This window comes from Xiphophorus hellerii, chromosome 8, assembly GCF_003331165.1.
Source record: "Xiphophorus hellerii strain 12219 chromosome 8, Xiphophorus_hellerii-4.1, whole genome shotgun sequence".
NCBI lineage: Eukaryota > Metazoa > Chordata > Actinopteri > Cyprinodontiformes > Poeciliidae > Xiphophorus > Xiphophorus hellerii.
In genome coordinates, this window is record NC_045679.1 from 23,022,610 (window position 1) to 23,043,139 (window position 20,530).

Below are 20,530 nucleotides of genomic sequence, written 5' to 3' on the forward strand. Positions count from 1 at the left end.
CGCCTGCTGAAGGTCTCACACAGTCTGTGTTTAAAATGGCCTGGCAGAATTTACAGTGCAGCTCCCAAAAGTGTTCATAACCTTACCGCCCTGAAAACACCGTCCCTCCTGGCAAAAAAAAACAAAAAAACGGGATAGTAACATCAAGATGTTGGGATAATTTCATTCAGAAGAGATTGTGTGTCAACACACACAAAAAAAGCTACAAAGTGGTGGAATACTCAGAGCACATGTTTAAATGGCCTAGTCAAAGTCCAGATTTAAATTCCATTAGTAACTTTTGGCATGACTTAAAAGTTGATGTTCCATCCAATCTTTGAACATTGGCGGATTTTTCCCCCCCTGTTCCTTTGTGGTGGTCCGTCACACAACATTCCACTGAAAACAACGTGCTAGGAACCATGTCAAACAAACAAACAAAATAAAAGTAGATGGTTTAGTAAAAGACAAAAAGAAAAACTTGAGACATCAGTAAGCTGCAGAAATCGAACATAATTAATTATGCAAGAAAAAAGAACAAGGAGACGGCTCATCCGTTCCTGCAGCCACATTTTCAAAACAAAAACAGAACAAAAGCACAACCTTCTGCTTTCCAAAATTCGTGTTATAGATTTAATAATATAACAAATGAAACACAAAATTACATTTTAAACAACAACAACAAATGTATAACTTATAATCATGTGGCTCTGGTATCATGTTTAAATAATATGAGAATAGGAAAAGATGCTAATTTTAGTATGTGATAACAAATGCTTTAAATAATTTCATGCCATCCGATAAAAGTTGCATTATGTTAAAGTAAATATTTTCTAAAAAGAAAATACAAATACTTAATCATATTGATTGAAACTGATCTAATCTATTGTGACAAATTGTTAACTACGTTGCCATGCTGATAAGTAGTGCAAATATCCACAGTCAAAAATATATATATATCAATGTGCCAATAGATTTAAAAAAAACAAAACACTGTTGGTTTGTTGCTCGGGCTTTAAGAGTAAAAATTATGAAAATCCCTTCAGGTTTCGAAGATGCTCCATCCTCCTGAGGACGAGGGAAACCTGCCGCTGTGTCGAGCTGCTCCCTGTAGACATGATCCACAAATACAAGCAAATTATGTTGAGAAAAAAAACAGATGAGCTCACACATTAACCACACACAGCAGGTTTCTGTCCCCAAAGCGACCCGCATCCACGCTGACATCACACAGCGGCGCATTGTTTACGGCATTAATGATGGATGGAGCCGTTTATGGATTTTAAAATTTATTCAGAAATGAGGGCCGACAGTGTTGTCACAAGATCACAACAACCTGAAGGAAGCTAATAAAAAGAAAGCACGACTAATAGCGACGGCCTTTTGTGGAGGGCCGACTGGCGTTTCTGTAGGGAAGTCTGTCTGGATGTAGTCGGAGCTAAGAGCGGTGGGATTGTGATGTGACACTGACTTCTTTCATAAGTTCATAATCATAATTTTTCAGCCATTGTGAGATTTACTGCGTCTGGTTTCTTCTGGTGCAAAATCATGACGCACGTCGGTGACACAAAAGCCAGATAAAAAACGACATGACTGCTCAGATTGCAGACGCTTTGAAAAATATTGGATACGTATCAGAATTAGCACCATGTATGGAAGCGGGGGTGAAAAGATTTCAAATGGGACGTTGCATTTGGGCGCAAAAAGTGGATTTGGGTCGTATTTCCCTGCTGTTTAGTTTTGAGTACATTTGTTAACATCTCGGCTTACCGCTGTGCATCGGGAGAAGTTGGCGTGGGCGTAAAGCAGGACGGCAATGTCGTTGTGACCAGCTTCTAAAGCAACGGACAGGGCCGAGCTGTCATCCTGTTGGGCCAGAGAAAAACTCAAGTTATAATGTTTTAAAATACAGAGTTGTCAATTTTTTGCCTAACAAAAATAAAAAAATAAAAATAAAAAAAAATCAGTAGAATTCCGTCACATTTGCGTCACTTTAACAGGATTTGTGGGAACCTTCTTCTTCTCAGCGTGAAGCCAGCGTGCTGACAGCAGCTGTTGGAGGAAATGACTCACGCTGTCAGTCAGGGTGGCATCGCAGTCGGGCTGCGCCAGCAGCAGTTTGACGATGTCGGCGTGGCCGTGCTCGCTGGCGCACATCAGCGCCGTGGAGCCCTCGTCGTCCTGGATGTTGACCTCTGCCCCCTGCGCCAGGAGAGCCCGAACCATGTCCAGCCTGCCGTGGCTCACAGCTAGCATGAGAGCCGTCTGACCGGCCTGCAGAGAGAGGGGTCCCACTCACAGAGTTGTGTTTATGATGGCAGTGAATGAAGAGAAACGGCCTTTTAATATTGAGCTGAACTCTGAGGGCATTTGGTCGCACTGGATTTTATTTAGGGGGAGTTAAAGTTCAGTTATTTAAGTTAGAGAGGCTAAAATGAATGATTAGAATTTAATCTGTAAAATTACTTTGTGTTGGATCTGTAACAAAATTCCAATTAAACACCGTTTTTTTGGATATGAATACTTTCATATATATCTAAATAGTGAGTAAACTAAAGCTTCTTTAGAAGAGTAAACTAATTTTGACTACAGATAATTTTGCTGCTAAGTGAAAGGCTAAAACAAACTGAAAGGATTGCAATAAAGCAACTTTAAAAGAGAAATTCTAGTAAACAGTGTCAATAAAATGTAGATGCGGGGACAAGACATACAATCTAAAAAATATTCAGTGTTTCTTGTTTTAAATTTTTTATAATGTAATTAAACAATAATTAATTAACACCCCCCACCCCACAAAAAAGCACATTTGATTGTAATTCTAAATCTTTATCAGACTCTTTGAATTAGTCCGGAGCCGACCTGGGTGGCCTTGGCGTTGACGTCTCCCTTAGAGAAGAGCTGCTCCACCACCCTCATGTCGTCAGGACGCTCCACGGCGGCGAGCGCAGCCAGCATCACGGGAGTGTAACCCGCTGCGTTCTGCTGATTCACGTTGCACACCTCTGTGGTGAGAACATTTGTATTTATTTTTTTAAAGTTAAAGTAACCAGCAGCAGAAATATGCTACAATACTCTGACTCAATCAAGTTTCAAAATGCAGCAAGAAAAAGTGTGAAATCTAAGTAGACGGTAATATGCTGTTACACTGGCAGATTATTTCACTTATAACAAAACGTTATAACGTTATATTGTTACAAGTGAAATTATCTGCCGGTGCTTTTTCATTATTGTAATATTAAGGAATTACCGCCTTAAAACAAGCTCCCGTATCTTGCTGAAAAGTTACAAGTTAGTTATGTTCCATTTTAAGGATACTAAGATGTTTGCAGTAGAAACTAGACCAGAAACACATTGTGAGATTTTGTGGGGTTTTTTGGCGGTGTATGCATGTATAACCATTTTCATAACATCTACTACAAGCAATAATTTATAGACACAGCAGAAAAGCTAAACAAAACAACAACAACAACGCGGCTGCAGTGTGACAAAACAGTTTGCTAAAGATAAGTTGATAATATGAAGCATCAAACGACCTTGACACATCCCAGCTTCTCGCATTTCGTGAAGGTCTGGATGTTTGCCAGTGACGGACGGTTGATATTTCACTGCCAGCCTTTTCCGAGAAACATAATAATTATGCTCACTCAGGAGCATGATTGATGCCTGCATGTGACATTGAAAAATAATTAGTTCTTAATATATTTATGCTCCGCACTTGCTTGTCTCAAATTGATTGGCTTTTGCAACCTGCAGCAGCAAGGTTGTAAATCTGTTTTCCACTTCCACTTACACTGCAGAGGCCCTGAATGGCCTCGCCTTGAGTTGTATGGCCTTTGAGTTTCTTAGCAAGTCAGTCAAAAAGTCAATCAGGGCAAAAATAGAAGACGATTTATACCACTCTATGCAGAAGTTAAGAAATCGCTTATGAAATGGGACATAAATTTCATGGAAAAACAGGATTTGGAGTCCGGAGTGCAACTTCTACACAACAACTTGCAGAATTATTAATACCACCTCAACTCTCTCATATTTTGTCACATTAGAACCTTCACCTTCCACGTATTTGTGCATTTTTTCTATTTCACGATAGGCAAACACAAAGTTCTACATATTTGTGAAATGGCAGAAACACGATTCGCAAAAAACTGAAAAGTTTGGCACGGCTATGCATTCAGTCCCCCTGATTTAATACTTAAAAGGAAAAAAATGTTGATCACCATTACAGCTGCATGTCTCCTGAGATTATGACAGATTAGTCGGAGTGTGTTTGTGAACAGCGATTATTGGTTTATACCACAGATGTTGAACTTGATTTGGGTCTGGACTCTAACTAGGCTGTTTCCTTGGTATATTGAGCGGCGCTTTGAATGATCAATTGACCGCACTGGATTTCCTTTTTGCAGTTATCAAAGCAAAGGAAAATAAGCACAGAGACATGCCACAATTTAAGATAAGAAAAAGCAATTCATTTTCTATACACTTCAGTTGTAAACAAAGTTTTGCTATCCAAATTATCCAAATTATGAAGTAAACCATATAAGAATTAGTACATATCCGAGTAGCTTTGTACTGAAAAGGAGGATTAAAATGGTTGAAATTCACATACTATAATACGCCTGTAAACGTTCAGCCATGTAGTGAAAATATGGATTCATTGCTGAGGTTAGCTTTTAAAGGAAACATTTATGTACCTGCATCAAGCAATTTCTTGACCACACCAAAGTTGGAGTGAGACACGCTGTAGTGTAGCGCTGTGTTTCCATTGCCATCAGCCATGTTGACTACGTGTTGCAACACTGAGGGTGAAATCATCCGGAACGCGGACAAGTACTCCCCTACTGTGTCAGGAGCGGCCGACTTCTGGCTGGAAACGGAGAACCACTCTTGCTGGAGCGAGCGCAGGCAATCCTGCTGCAAGGGAGGAAAGAGGAAGACTTAGGAAAATAACCAACATATGTCTGAACACTTTCAGGATTTGTTTCGCAGAGCAAACCAGATTTTGGATCAAAAAGTGACATTTGGTTGGCATGCGACTGAGACAAACCAGACAAGAGGCCAAAAGAACTGATGGATGTGGAAAGAGGAGATTAAAAGAGGCATTTGAGAAAAACTTCAGATGCGCTGATGAATCTCTCCTCTTGAACAACATACCAATTCTCTGCTGGACGTGGCCGGGGGCTCGCTCAGGTGCATCTTTAAATCTTGGCACGCAGAAAACATCCTTTCACTTAGATTGCATCTGAAAAATAGCAAAGTTGGTTTTGGTCAGAAGAACATTTCACATAAAAATCAAGCTGATGGTGTTTTATGTTGTTGTTGGCTGTAGAAACTCACACAGATACTTTCTCCATTACCTGTGTTGTCTAGACAATTTCAAACTGCCTTTTGATCCTTTGTTGGAGCCATCTTTTCCTTTTTTTGCTTGCCATCCATCTTGGGAAACCTTTCCAAAGGTGTCGCTTCCTCTCCCTTCTCTTTCCTCGTGCTCGAAAGCGGATGTCGGCTCCAATCTATCGAACCAAGGTGATGCGTAAAAGCTAAAGTACACCTAAGACTGAATTAATTCATCACCACCGTTTGAGGACTCCAGCTGTAAAACCTTCCTGGAAGTTAAAAACTTACCCTGCAGACACCTTCATAAATTTCATGCTTTTCCTGTTGCTGCTGTGGCACTGGTCAGCACCCTGTTTCTTCATGGCAGACCATGGCTTAGAGGCATTAGCTGACCTGTCTGGAAGTAAAAACACAGGCCTTCACTCTTAGGATTTAACTGCATTCTTGAACGTCCATTGCTCACATACAAAAGCAGTTTATCTCCATTCAAACTCCCCAAAAGGTTTCATCCAAGAAGAAAATAACAACAGCCTTAAGCCTGTCTGTTGGTAAAGTGCAAACATTTTAAATAATGTTAGTTTACATCTCTCTTATGTAATGTAATATGTGTCATACTGTGCTTTGTGCGACAGAATAAGAGAATTTTATTTTCTAAACATGAGTCAGCTGCTTTACCTGACTGAGACCACCAAAATGTGAATGAACACTAGGGCTGAAACGATTCCTCGAATGATTCGAGTACCTCGATTATTAAAATTCCTTGAGGAAAATTTATCTGCCTCGAAGCTTCATTAAATTCCATTTTGTTATTTAGCGCACCGTGTTCCGGCCGGATTATTACTTGCGTTGCGCGGAGCTCTCACTTCCGCCTGAGTTGTTGACGAAAGCTAAGTGTTAGCAGCATAACGTCCAGTTTTCAAGTTCGGCCTGGGAGAATTTTATTGATTGATGATAATGTCTGGATCTTTTGTCGTTTTTTGGGGTACCAATTAACATCCTTAAAATGACTGGCACGATGCCTGGAGTACGGCAGCTTTTCTCCTCCCGGAGCTGCTGCCTGGTGGCGATTCAGAGCGAACAGCGGGGAAGAGCTGCAGGTGTATTTATCCAGGTGAGCGGATAGACTGAACACTGCAGGCGGCTGTGCAATAGATGATTAATATAAGTGTACCTTTACGGAAGAACCGGAAAAATACATTTCATATCGTCCCGGTCTCAACAAATGGGTGGCGGAAATCATCGTGGCGGCAAGTAGCTGGTAGATGAGTTTCTGTGTGTGACGAACAAAGTTGTCAAATCCCGTCGCTAACATAAACACAGAAGCTGTAAATGTTTGGGCAAGGTGAGAGTTCATCTATTAAACTGACTGAAGATGAATGCATAAACCAAAAGCTGGAGAATAGACATTTTTTATAAGCGTATTTGTGAGCCTGCCTCTTTATTATTGAATTGAATATAATTTCAGATCTTTGTGAGCTATTATTGTTATGAGTTAATTTGCTAAACTACGGAAAGGTAACTGTTAGGGAAGCTCAGCTGTGAAAAATTGGACTGATGTTGATATGCGGTAGAAATATTGCTGTTATGTTAGATTTACCACTGTATTACTTTATTTTTTTTTAATCCGATTACTCGATTAATCGTAAGAATAATCGATAGATTACTCGATTACTAAAATATTTGTTTACAACAGCCCTAATGAACACTTCACTTTATTTAGACGGTGAGAGAAAATCGTGTACCACAACATATGCTGTACATTTTCTCTTTTAATATAGGCGGTCTAAAACCAAAAAAGAACATCTTTGACATGTTTGTTGTAGGTTTATTATCAAATATCACAGCAAGGTTTGTATTTCATTCGTCATTTGCAGCTCCTTGTAAAGTATTTCATCTCTTTCCATTTTTTGTCGATAACCTCTAACTCACTATTTATAAGAGATGTATATGATTGACCAAAAACAAACAACAAAAACAAAAAATGATAAATTTTTAACCATTTTTTCAAATAAAAATCTGAATCTAAAAATGTGGCATGCATCAGCCACATTTTTGGCTGCAATTTTGGTCAGCTTTGCACCAGTAGAGTCTGAATTTTTCGCCTAAACAGTTCAGATTCAGTGAGATTGGATGTGGTGCATCAGCATGACACTGCTACTAACATTAATGACCAGAGCGACGGTGTGTTCGGGGTGCATACTTAGTTTTCTCACACAGATGGGATTTTTTTTTTAAGGTAAGCCAAAAAGTTCATTTTTGGGTTTAATTTGAGAAGAGCACATTGTTCCACATGTTTATTTTACCTGCTACGTGGATTATATTGAAACTACAATTAGAACTTGGCAGAAATCTTCTGTAGATGTCTGTTTAGGTGAATGACCAATGATGGATTGAAAAATGCTCTACGAGACGTTCAAAGCCTGAGCATTGAACCCATTTGGATGAACCAGATTTTTTAAAGCATATCACACTAATGGAGATTTAACCTACAGTATATGAATGTGACACTCCTTAGATTGTTGTATGGAAAATAATTTGAAAACAGTTTTTTTGTTTTTCTTCCATACGTTGTGATGGTCTACCTCATAAATCCCCTCATAAGGTCCATTGAAATCTATAAATGCAATGTGTCAAAAGCTGCTAAATTCTCATAGGTATGTGCTTTATTGATCTGGATCTTCTGAGATTTTGTTTAGGTCTACACTTCTAATAATCATGCATTACAAAACAAACTCAGTCAGTCTCGGTGTCATGTAATCGCTAAAATTCTTCCACGTCAAGAAAAGAGAGAAAGCATTTCCAGACACCAGTTCCTCCTACGAAGCCCTTTTAATTTTAGATCCAAAGCCACAAACTGCTATGTGGGACATGATGGATTCCAAAACCAAATATCATTCCAAACATTGCAAGTGCATGCCACAGGCCAAACCAAAGGGAGCCACATTCCCGGATCTTTAAACAGCTTTATACTGCACTGTGAAAAATCTTTAAGCCTGACTCATTAGCATTGGACATTGAGAGAGTTTCTAAAGGAGATAAACCTGGGACACCCAGTGTAGGATATACGTAAACAGAAAGAACTCTGCTTGCCTTGAACTGCGGAGGCTGCTTGTTGCTCTAACATTTTTATCATTTTCTTCACCTCTGATGCATTACCATCTTGTTGGGAGACTTCTGAGTGTTCTTTGGAGACATTTAAAGGCTGAGATGGGGAAAGCAAATCTGTGTTACAGTAGAGAAAACAAGAGGAAAGATTAGCATCAAAATGACACGACTGATAAACAATGCATTTTACATATTAGGGTTTTTTAGAGGGGCTCTCAAAAGTGTACGCACCCCTGTCAAATTCCAGATGTAAAAAAATAAGATTATGATAAGTAACTTAAAAACATAAGGTGACACAACAGACAAAGAGTTGCTAGGAGGGACAAATAACATAAAAAATGTGCAATAATCTGGTTCTATAAGTGTGCACACAATTAAAATAGTACCTTCTCGAAATACATTTTAATGTAATTTCAGTATTTTGTCTTCTGGATCTTACATCTCAGAGTGAAATTTATTTGTAAGGATATTTCAAAACATAAGTGGCCCACATTGCTGTACATGTAAGGCAATTTAGAATGACAAAATAGAAATGAAAAAGAAACAATGTTAAAAAAAAAGAAGCAAATGCCAGAACACAAGTAAACATGGAACAGGACAAATCTAATGCACATAAAATACAGCTTACCTGTCCTTGTAGGATTTTACACAAAAATCTAATAAATTCCTAAAAAGGCATCAGTCAGAAGAAGGGTATAAAGTTATTCGGCCTTGTACTATATAGTGATGTAAAGATATTCCTCAATACTGGTAAAAAGCTAGAATCACAGTGTTTTATCCAGAATTGCTGAAAACACCAGATGGAAACTGGTCAGGAAGTCTGACAGCAGCAGTGACATTTTCCAATGAGTATTGATTTTGTTCAGCATGTAATCTTCTGTTTTCTCCACAATAAGATTGAAATTACAGAAGGAAAACAGCAGCATTTTCTTCCACAGAAAACACCCAGCCTATAAAATCTTTTAATACCTGGTGGGATGACGTGTTGTGGTTTAAACAGGGAAAAATTTCTACTTTTTGTTCTGTTAAGGGTTTTCAGCTCTGTGCAACATATTTTTGATGATACACAAAGTAAAAAAAAAATGGTAATGATCAGCATAATCACGTTTCTCGATGAGTCCGAAGCAAGAGAATAGCTTCATCGCAAGAGAATAAAGGTTTTCAAATGCCAAAGTTCAGAACTAAATCTGAGAACTCTTACAGGATCATTCGAAGATAATCTGTGGACAAGAGTTGTCCTCACAACAAAACCTTTCTAAAGTAGATTAGAAAGACATAACCAAGTTAAGGTGTGGCAGGCTGATAAACTCCAACGAAAGAAGATTGAATGGTGACATAAATCAAAAAGTGTCAAGTGAACTTTTAACAAAAGTGTGTACGCTCTTGAGAGTTGTTTTTTTTAATATGTACCAGAACAATTACCAACACATACTACATACATAAAAGAAATATGTTAAGCAATAAATTGGAGCCTCTATCGTTTTACCTGTTGGATGAGAGGTGAATCGATGTATAACTGCCTCTCCTTCTGTCATACTTTTGAAATTGCTCAGTGGTTTGGAGCTGGGGTAATGGTCACTTTGGTACCCTGTGAGAAGGTCTCCATTCTCCTTTAAGAGCCTGTGCATCTTCTCTATGTAATGGTTCAGTTCGTGATCCCACTGAAATTGTGAAGACTGCTGGAACTTTGGCTTAGGTGCGCAAGATGACGTAGAAAAATCCCGTATCCTACCGTCGCCTACACCTATGCTCCTTGTCTTGATAGGGTCAGGAATGTGAGATGGTCCGGAGGCCATGTTGCGTGTTTTTAGTCCCACAAGGAAATTCTCATAAATGTTTGTTAACCCAACACCACAGTCTCTGGTTGCCTTGTTCACTGTGTCTGGTGGTAGTTTTGAATAACACTCTGAATTTGCTGTATTTACACCAACTGTGCGGGTTTCCGTTGTGCAAATAATCCCTCCAACCCCACTGCCAACTGATATGGTCCGAGTGAACGTGTGGCTGGTGTTGGTGTGCTTGTCATGCTTGCTGAGAAGTGTGTTTGTGCTGGAGTCATTGCTGAAGGTTTGACTGGTGTTGGTGAAGCGAGACACTGAACTGGATACTGTATTGGTACGCTGGGAAGCCGTTTGGGGCGATGCCAGTATTCCCTGATCGACTCTTCTGATTGAATCTGTGGTAATACCTTGGGAAATCATTTCCTTTGACTCGCAAATAGTCAAGTCAACAGAGTAGGCCCCACAAGCCACAGAATGACACTTCACTTTTTCTTTCTGAAACACTAGCTTTTCTAGTGGTAGCTCTGTGTTGCTTTCGGCATCAGATAGTTTTATGTCTGTCCCAACTCCCACTGTGCTTGTGAAAACTTGTATCCCAACGGCTTTTTCACTGGTCTCCACTCTCTCCCTAATCTCCCAGTGGCTCATGGGAACATCCAGGCCTGTACAAATATCCGTCATTTTAGGCTTGCAAGATACCCCCACAGTTTTTGTTTCTGTTGCTTCACCAGTGCTGGCATCTTGAAACTCTTTATGATTGCCAACTCCCTGACTTTGAGTGAACGGTCTTGCTGTTGTGCCTACACTTGCAGTGTGCGGCTTAGCAAAGCAGGTCTTGTCGACACGGTTCCTTGCTCCTGCTGCCTGAAGTTCCAGTTTTAGACGGGTCAACTCTGTCTGAAGAGCTGATTCTCTTAACTCGGTTTCTAACTGGGAAATCCTCTCCTTTAAGGCAGCATTTAGTAGTTGCTGGGCTTCAAGCTCTGCTTCATGTTTTGTGTGAATTCCAAGACTGACTTCAGTCACTTCTGTTGCAATGGATCTGGTTTCTACTTGGTCTGTGTGCACAGATTTGTTCTCTTTTGAGGTTTTAGATGAAGCCATTTTCGTATCAATGTCAGTTTTAATGCCAATAGAGGTAGTAGTATTTTTGTGCAATAGACTATGCCCTTTTTCTTGCCATGAAAGCATATGTCCTCCTTTGATGGTTCTTTCCAATGCCTGCATCTCTTCAGTGAGGTCCCTGAACTCTCTAAAGTCAGTATAAACATTTTCATTGGTGCCTTTGGACTCTGTTTCAGTGTGCCGTTTATTCTCAAAGTCAATCCCATCTTCTCCAAGACATGTTTTCCAGGTCATGTCGTTTAAACTCTTGCTGTCACTCAGCTGAGAGACCAGCTGCCTCTTTTCTTCCTGAAGGACAGATATTTTGACTTGAAGAATAGGAATGATTTTCACCTGCTCCTCCAACTCCTTTAGCTTTTTTAGAGCTACCACCATCTGATCACGGACATGTTGTAGGTGCATAGACCCAAGGCTTGTAACTGGAGTATTTCTGCCAGAACTCTGTGGGCTCAACGTCAGGCACCCGGTGCTGCCTCTACTTCCGAGGGATGAGGTAAGGTGGGCACTCATGTCATCATCAGGCTTGTTGCCATTGTTGTTCTGATTATATGCACCCAGCCCTGTGAAGGGTGAGTGTGACCCAGAAGGGCTTATGCCTCCAAAACTAGCTAGTCGGCGACGGGGAAGGGGTTGAGGGGGAGATTGGCTTATGTTTTTATGAGTCTCCAAGACTGTCTGTTCTACGCCAGGGCTTGGTCTTTGTGAAGCTGCGTTTCTCTCAGTTTGTTGAGGTTTTGGTTCTGCGTGTCTCTGAGAGTTGCCCGGACCTCCACCCTTGGAACGTCTGTCATCCAGTAAGGAACTATGTGGCGGAGGTAACGGAGGTCGACCTTTGGCCGAAGAAGACATGCCCAGTAATCTCGTGCCATCGTTGCCAGGCAATGACAGGGACTCGGCAGAATGCACCGGGCCACTTGAAGCACCACTCTGTGTCTTTTCCACATCGTTGAGAACCCCTCTGGGCCTTCTTTTAAGGCTTAGGCGCTTCATAGTGATAATGTTTTGGATGCCACCCAAGTCCAACGGATAATGGGATTCAGTTCCCTGGTATTCAGGAATACAGTCTTTGCTCTTTTGACCTGTTGGGCCAAGAGTCGAGCTTTACTTTTCAGAAACGTGTAAATACATTTCTAAAAACAAATAAAACTGAAGGAACACAAGTTTATGGGATAAACATCTAAGTAAACAGTACATACATTAAATTTTTTGTATTTGGTTCAAAATTTACTAAAAACTACACATTACAAAGCAAAAATACACCTTTGTCCTTACCTCAGCACGATGTGCTCCTGTATGGACATTGCTACGCAAGTCAAAAGCCTACTTCCACCATGAACTGCTTTTGACCATAATCTCCTTTAGCCTATCCCACCAGAGGAGGAGGGACACAGGAAGACTTTCCGCTCACACAGGCGCTGTTTTGAGCAGCCATTCCTTTCCAAAATGCTATGTCTCTTTTCATAGCCTGAATCCACTCTATAATTACTGCAAAAACTCTCCCTCTAAATGCCCAGCCATTCTCTGTCTTGGCAAGTTTTTAAGCCACAGACATCCCCCAATTATTTTAGACAGTGAGTAAACAAAAAGTAGAGCAACTACTTGAAACAATACATTTGCAACTTATTGCATTTGTGTTTAATTTGCAAATGTTGCCTCAAACCAGAGGATTTCAAATTCTTGTAAGCTCAGAATACAAATCTGTAATGTAATACCTGAACACCTATGAAACACATAGACATGTACAAATCATTCAGAAATGATTACGAACTGTAACACTTCAATAATAGAAAATCAATAGTTACCTGGCACATTTCTCAGGATATAATTGTTTTGAGCCATAATGTCCGTTTACGTCCAATCCAACATCTGCATGTAAATACTGTACAAAGAAAGAAACGGTACACACACTTTGCTTTACATCACAGTTATTAGTCCTTTCTCTCACTGCCTCACTTTTGTGTCCACTTTCTCTCTCCAAGCCCAGGTTCAATAACAGCTGACTGTACAATGCTTGCATAGAGGTAATGCAATACCTGGCTAGGCTACATGATAGCTAATTCTGCAAAACTCCTCTGAGGAATAGGCTAAGACTCATGGCACAACTTCCATATCAATTTCTCATCAGTAAGCAGCTGCTGTTCTCAGCATTTAGAGGACTAAAGGATGTCTCCCCTTTATGTATATTCTTGCTTTCGTTAAATACTTAGTCAAAGACTGCAGGGAATATAGCAGCATTTCTAAAAATGTAAAACAAGGAACTAATGTGAATTAATTAATAATAATAATAAGTGGGCATAGGGTTCATTGGGTGAGAGGTGTGGCACATAAATGTTAGCCAGCATAAAAAAAAAGGCAAATACTGACAGAACCAGCCTTTATGGTCGGGTAACTAGGTAACTTTGTATTTCCTTTCATTTGTCATTTCTTTTGCATGCAAGTCTGTGTTTCTATTATTTAAAATTTCCCTTCAGAAATACTTGTCAGCTAGAAAAACGTTTAAACCATGGAAGGACAACCACTTAAAATTAGAGTTCTCAGTGAAGCTTGGTACCTTTAAAACTCACCTGCGTGGCAGCAGGAGCACAGAATGGAAGCTCGCAGCTCATTAGTGTGAAGCAGACCATAAAACTCCAGTTTTTAAATAACTCAGTACCCAAGAAAAGTCAAACAGCGGCGTCAGTGTGCGGAGGCCACCCCTACGTTGTCACATTTCGTCTTTTCACCTATGTTTTTGCCCACTAACCCTCACCTTAACAAAGTTCTCTCCCCAAGCGGATAGGTCAGTCGCTGCGCCTGCGCAGACGACAAGGCGCTGCTGGCAGGGAAGCATTTCATGTGATGAGCGATGGTCGTAGTGAAATATTCATCAGTTCTGTTCTCATCTTTGATTACAAAGCATGTATTATCTTTATAGTTCTGTTGTGAGACGATATGGTCATCTGTACGATGGGGAAAATTAAAATTCCCAAAAATAAAATCCAATTCTATGTTAATCTTCTAGTCTGATTAGAAAATAAATAGTTGATGAAGCTCTTTTGTCAGATTAAGAGCACCTTGGAAGATAACAATTAAGCAGGTATTAAGCATTATTTTAATCAAGGCGCAGTTTTCATTTGTGTGAAAATAGACAAATGTGTTTTTATTAGCTGTAAGAAAATGATAATTTTTTTTAAAATTAATAGTTTGAACTCATCAGTCTGTCTGTAATTAATATATGAGGTGTGTTTCCTTTCGTGAATTGAATAACTAAACTCAAAGGACTTTTCATTGTTATTCAAATTTATTGAAGGGGCCTGGAGTAAACAAATAAATAAACAACAACAGCAATAATAATTATTATTATAGTAGCATATGATATATTATTTAAATATTATTTCTTTATTTATTTTTACCCCATTTATTCACTTGTAGCACAGTTACGTTCCACGATGAACAGCGACATCGTGTGGACAAGTTTTGGAAATGCTTTTTTTTTTTCTTTTGTTTTTAGCATTTAAGTATGGTGTTTTTTGTGGGATTTTTTTTTTTTTTTCAATTTGCAAATTTGACCAGCTTTAAAATTTGTCCTGCTTTTATCTTATTCTTTTTAAAGATTGATTTCTACATTTATTTTTGCTTGTTAAGTTTATTAAAATCCCTTCTACAAATTCACTTTCAACCAGATCGTGTAAAGACCAGTCATTCATTATCTCATGGTAGCGTTTCTGGGGTCGTCTTAAGTTCAAAGCAGATTCCTCGCCTGTTTTGTGATAAGACCTATACCCAAATAACCTTATGATCTATGCAAATGACGTATCCTTGCTCCATTTTATCTATTCATTGCAAATAGACGGTTCAGTAAGCCGATAATCTGCACACCGAGAAACCATTCTTTCCCAAATGCACCTCGAACTTTAGACTTTTTCGGGATCATGCTGTGAAAAGCAACATTAAGCAGTTTTGCAAGGCTGATTGAGAAAAGTGCTGACTTTGGGATGCCTGTGGGTATACATTCAGTTACTGTCAAAACATATCATATCAACTTATTTGATAAGTTTGAATCTAAGTTTGAAAGTTTGAATCATTTAGTTTGAATCTAAATGTGTGCTTTATTGGCAAAACACTCTTTTAACTGTTCAATATCTACAAGAGCTGCTTTAAAAAAAACACGTCCACTACCTTTGGACTTTGCTCTTTCAGACACACAATCACAGTGTTGATGAAATCAACCTCTACCTGTTAGACATGTCACTTGTGATTGGCTGGAAGAGCTGCACGCCCCTCCAACATCTCCTATCTTTGCTCTAGAGTCCACTTTTAACGCTGGACACACTCTTTCCTCGGCCCCTTTGAGCATTAGGTCGCAGTCCCAGCAGGCCAGCCAGCCAGCAGAATGTCCGATAGAGGAGCTTTCGACACCAACGTGGTGACCCTCACCAGGTTTGTTCTGGAGCAAGGCAGGAAGGCCCAAGGAACGGGAGAACTGACAACCCTGCTGAACTCCATCTGCACCGCTGTCAAAGCTATTTCCTCTGCAGTCAGGAAGGCTGGGCTTGCTAACCTGTGAGTAGCACTCAGTATTTTATTCAAAGCAATAAAGTATTGCAAAAATGTGCATTCATTTCTTGTAAACTCTTACATTTTTGCGATTTTAATTGCAGTTATGTGTCCAATGAACTGGTTTTAGTCAATATGAGAGCATATTTAAACATTGTTTTAGTTTTCTCTGATAGGAGGGTCAACATGAAAGTCAGCATGCAGTTTACCTTTGGTCAGGGGACAAGTTCAAACTCTAAACATGCCGTACACAACCCCTGAGTTCAGAGGTTGAGGACATAATGGATTATCCTAACTCATTACTGCAAAATATTTTGTTGTGTTTTGCTTTGTTTCCATCATTACATCACAATCAATATTTGATTTATTGATGTAAAAATTCAGCTTTTGCTGTAAAGATAACTCCTCTTTTCTCCGTGTGCAGATATGGGATCGCTGGAAGCACCAACGTGACGGGCGACCAGGTGAAGAAGCTGGACGTCCTGTCCAACGACCTGGTGATCAACATGATCAAGTCATCCTTCACCTCCTGCGTCCTGGTCTCAGAGGAAGACGAGAAAGCCATCATAGTGGAGCCAGATAAGAGAGTATGCGTGTAGTTATGTTTGTCAGAAGATTTCGTTGACCTCCTCTTAATAATGATAACAGTTTTTCCTGTCTTTATGAAGGGAAAGTACATCGTCTGCTTTGACCCACTGGATGGGTCTTCCAACATCGACTGTCTTGTCTCCATTGGGACAATCTTTGCCATCTACAAAAAGGTCAATGACCCTGTTTAATTAGAAATACATGGAAATATATTATGTCATTATTGTTTGCAAAAAGATGCAAGAAAATGCAGTTGTGGGCCTTTTTTAAAGACATGTTTTAGACACGCTTGCATCTAAAAACAGCAATTGATGCTCGCACACAGCGGGAACACATGGACTGCTCCACATACTGTTCAATGTTGGTCTTGTAGCGCCTCCTTGTGGTAGAATAAGGTAAACGGTTCAGCTGTTGCTGTTATTCTTTCCCAAAGAACTATAAAACCATTGACGTACAGTAAATATTACAACCCCAAACATCAGTGAGGATCATTGGCAATTTTTACCTGACAAGTCAACACAATCTGGTGCATAACTGTGAGGTGAGAGAAAAATTATATTGCTTATTCATTTTGAAATATTTTTTTTGCAACTAAAAAATTGTGCCGTGCGTTTATTATATTCAACCTCTCTTACTCTGGCACGTCTTGATAAAATCAGTGGCCGTTAATTGCCTGTAAACGTCATCTTGTAAGTTAGCAGTCCAGCTGTGTGCAATTTTATCTCGGTATCAATGTTACCGTTCTGATTTGATGGAGAGCATTTGTGAACACTAATAGACTGCTTTCTAATTCGGTGACTTCTTAAGGCAATTGCTTGCACTGGATTTTTAAGGGCTATTAAAGTAAAGGGAAGAGAAAACAAATGCATGTAACGCTTCTCCGATTTTTATATGTAAAAAGAAATGAAAACCATATGTAAATATGGTAAATATGCATTGTTGATATTGATCTGTCTTTTCACCTACATATAACATGGATTTCATTATTCCCCTGTAGAATATTGCTCTTTCTTGGGAGTAGATGGTGTTATAGGAATGTTAAAAATTACAGCTTAGGACTTTATAGCCTTGTGCTATAAAGTCATTTCATTAACAGTAGTGACCCACTTGTTGCCTTGCGGAGTTTATGAGTCAAATAAAAAAGAAAAAACAACTGAAGCTGGATGGAAAGAAAAACAAATGGTCATTTAAACAGATTTTACGTTCTTTTTTCCTTGTTCACTATGCGGTTTACTTTCATATAAGGGTTTACATGCTCTTCTAACACTTATGTCTGTTTATGGTCCTGATTAACAATTATAAATATTCTAAGAGCATAAAATGCAGATAAATACATTGTTATTACTTTGTAGTGCTAACTAACAGTGTCATGGAGGACATTACTTAGCTAATTCCACAGATTTTCGAGCCTGAAACTTGATTAATTTAGGTTTGATGTGTTGTTTCACAGATCCATGTTTTGACTTAACAGGTAATTAAAACACAGAATTAAATGAAGTACATGCTCCACGGCTTTAGCAACATAACTGTGGCGATTTTACAGACAAGGTTGACAGAACCTTCAGTTTATACTATAGGAATGAGGCTTGACTTTGTCTAATTTGAAATTGTAATGGTTTTACATCCCGTCAGCCTTTGAAATTTTCCTCGGAAAATGAAACAAAAGCCTAGATTTGCCGAAATGTCCAGAACAACGTACGTGTTCATTAAGTCGTATTGGTTTTCCCACGTCTCAGCGCCATTTTTTGAAAATTACCCCCCATTTTCCACAGACCACAGCTGGCGAGCCATGTGAGCAGGATGCCCTACAGCCCGGCAGAAACATCGTAGCAGCTGGTTACGCCCTGTACGGCAGCGCCACCATGATGGTCATCTCCACTGGGCAGGGCGTGAACGGCTTCATGCTGGACCCCGTAAGACCTGAGATCTAACTGCCTCTTTGCTGTTCCTCGACTTCCTCCAGCTTAGACGAAGATTGGACGACTGCACCCAACACTAAAATGTTGTTTTTTTTAACGACGCTTCTCTTCAGGCAATCGGCGAGTTTATTTTGGTAGATCGAGACGTGAAAATCAAGAAGAAGGGTAAAATCTACAGTTTGAACGAAGGGTATGCACAGCATTTCTATCCGGACGTGACGGAGTACCTTCACAAGAAGAAACACCCCGAGGTAAAGCCAATGCAAGCACAGCACACCCAATGAGACTCTGGTAATCATAAACCGATGAGATATATTTATATTTGTAACAGATACAAAGTTTGAACTCTGTGAATCTTGTATCCAGGACGGTTCTGCACCGTACGGCAGCAGATATATTGGCTCAATGGTGGCAGATGTTCACCGAACGCTGGTGTACGGCGGGATCTTCCTATACCCTGCTAACGATAAGAGTCCAAAGGGCAAGGTGAGGAAGCAGAGATTCTGAAAGCAAAAATCATCTTCTTCAGGTAGTCCTTGTTAAATTGATTAAAAATCCAAGCAAAGCCAATTGTCTCGTCTTTTTTGTTCAGCTGAGGCTGCTGTATGAATGCAACCCCATGGCCTTCATCATGGAGCAGGCAGGAGGCAAGGCCACTACCGGGTCAGAGAACGTTCTGGACATCCAGCCCACCAACATCCACCAGAGGGTCCCTGTCGTCTTGGGCTCCCCTGACGATGTGCAAGAGTATCTTTCCATCTACAAGAAGCATAACAAATGAGGTACTCACTCCTTTACCAACACTCAGAAAACCATGGAGCAGACGTCAACGAGATCACCGTCACATTGCTCAAATCTCTTTCCTCGCCTCTCTGTTCTTTGTCAGGTTCCCTCCAGTGGTCATAACTCATGTCAAGGCTGATAAAACAACCAAGATACAAAACATCTGTTTTGTTGTTACCCAATCCCTGGGCTGCACTGATAAAGAAACCAAACCCTTCCCACTGGTGTTGCAGTTTGCTGTTCTCAGAGAAGTTACCCTGTATTTTTTTAAATAAAACAATCACATATCACCGAGTTTCCTAGGTGTAGTTTCTTTGTACTGAACGTTGTGTAAGTAACGACAAGTTATCCGTCTGTCCGTTTACAGTCCCTTCAATCTGTCCTAATAGAATACGTTAAAATTTGTAGTTATACTGTGAATAAACGTGACAAAGTTCCAAGCTGTAAGAATACGCCTGTAAGTCACTGTACATTTGAGAATACTCTGACTTTTGTTGAGGGAAAAAGAAATGTTAATACATGTTTACATACTGTAAAAAAAAAAAAAAAAAGCAACAGATACTTGAAAAAGTGGTTTGGTGATCGTCACAGGGAAACATCTGCTCCTCTTCACAGACGTGAACACTAATTTTCTCTGACATAAACCTGGCTGTTGTGCTATGATGTAAAATAAATACGGTCTTGTAGCAAAAAATGCAATTTTTATGAAATTTGTATAAAAATATGTATGAAATACCCCACTTTGTGCCCATGGGGAAAGGATCCAGTGTTGAATAGGCAGTATTTAAAGATGCGAGTCATATTTTTTTTAATAACTTAAAATCAAAAAACCTTTTTTTTTGTCAATATCTAGAACATTGCAGAATAATAGAACACTAATTTATGCTATGAAAGACTGTTTTTTTTGTTTATCTTCTTTTTTCTTCATTAAAAATGAACATCTGAACAACATCTCATCACTCTAATGGCAGGTAACTCTTTTATTATGGATAGAACAATATGTGCCAATTAATCAAAATTCAGACGTGATCATTTTCATAAATACCCCCCCAAAAAAACTTAAATGTTTTTATTTTTCAAACTAAAGTTGCACATTTCTGTGACACGAGTTCATTTTGTAGTTCAGAATCCATCACACTGCTAATGACTTTGGGAAACCAGAAACGGCCTGATGAGCTCTTGAAAATAAAAGCATTTCTGAGTGTTGCCATGAGACCGTTGATGACTCATAAAAGACCTACCCGGATAAACAGCAACACAAAACTCAGTGTTGACTCAAAAGACCCCTTTAATCAATCGAGCTCATTTACGGAGCATAGAACAGAACAGCAAAGCCTGCAGATGCAGACTTTGCTTTGCAGCAGGCTGCGCTTTTAGCTT

General features: G+C 39.6%; 2 protein-coding genes across 4 annotated transcripts; one reads left to right on the top strand and one right to left on the bottom strand.

Annotated features, from left to right (window-relative positions):
• Positions 1–593: 593 nt before the first annotated feature.
• Positions 594–12,719, bottom strand: LOC116724868 (KN motif and ankyrin repeat domain-containing protein 1-like). 3 transcript variants are annotated; one of them, XR_004340289.1, is made up of 11 exons: positions 12,597–12,719; positions 9,905–12,403; positions 8,404–8,535; positions 5,602–5,710; positions 5,334–5,489; positions 5,131–5,218; positions 4,671–4,890; positions 2,839–2,981; positions 1,967–2,253; positions 1,750–1,845; positions 594–1,087 (listed from the first exon to the last, which is right to left on the bottom strand). XR_004340289.1 is itself a non-coding variant. In XM_032570641.1 (11 exons), exons 2-11 carry the CDS (start codon positions 12,312–12,314, stop codon positions 1,022–1,024), a joined length of 3,618 nt encoding a protein of 1,205 aa, XP_032426532.1. In that variant the 5' UTR covers positions 12,315–12,403; positions 12,597–12,719; the 3' UTR covers positions 594–1,021. The 3 variants fall into 3 exon arrangements, 2 of the variants coding, with proteins under 2 accessions (XP_032426532.1, XP_032426531.1); XM_032570641.1 differs by having other exon boundaries at positions 2,053–2,253; positions 4,671–4,887; XM_032570640.1 differs by having other exon boundaries at positions 2,053–2,253.
• A 2,903-nt stretch (positions 12,720–15,622) lies between these two features.
• On the top strand, positions 15,623–19,701 carry fbp1b (fructose-1,6-bisphosphatase 1b). The gene is made up of 8 exons (XM_032568912.1): positions 15,623–15,866; positions 16,285–16,447; positions 16,529–16,621; positions 18,221–18,361; positions 18,481–18,618; positions 18,734–18,853; positions 18,960–19,149; positions 19,254–19,701. The coding sequence occupies exons 1-7, from the start codon at positions 15,697–15,699 to the stop codon at positions 19,146–19,148; spliced, it is 1,014 nt and encodes a 337-aa protein (XP_032424803.1). The 5' UTR covers positions 15,623–15,696; the 3' UTR covers position 19,149; positions 19,254–19,701.
• Positions 19,702–20,530: the final 829 nt, after the last annotated feature.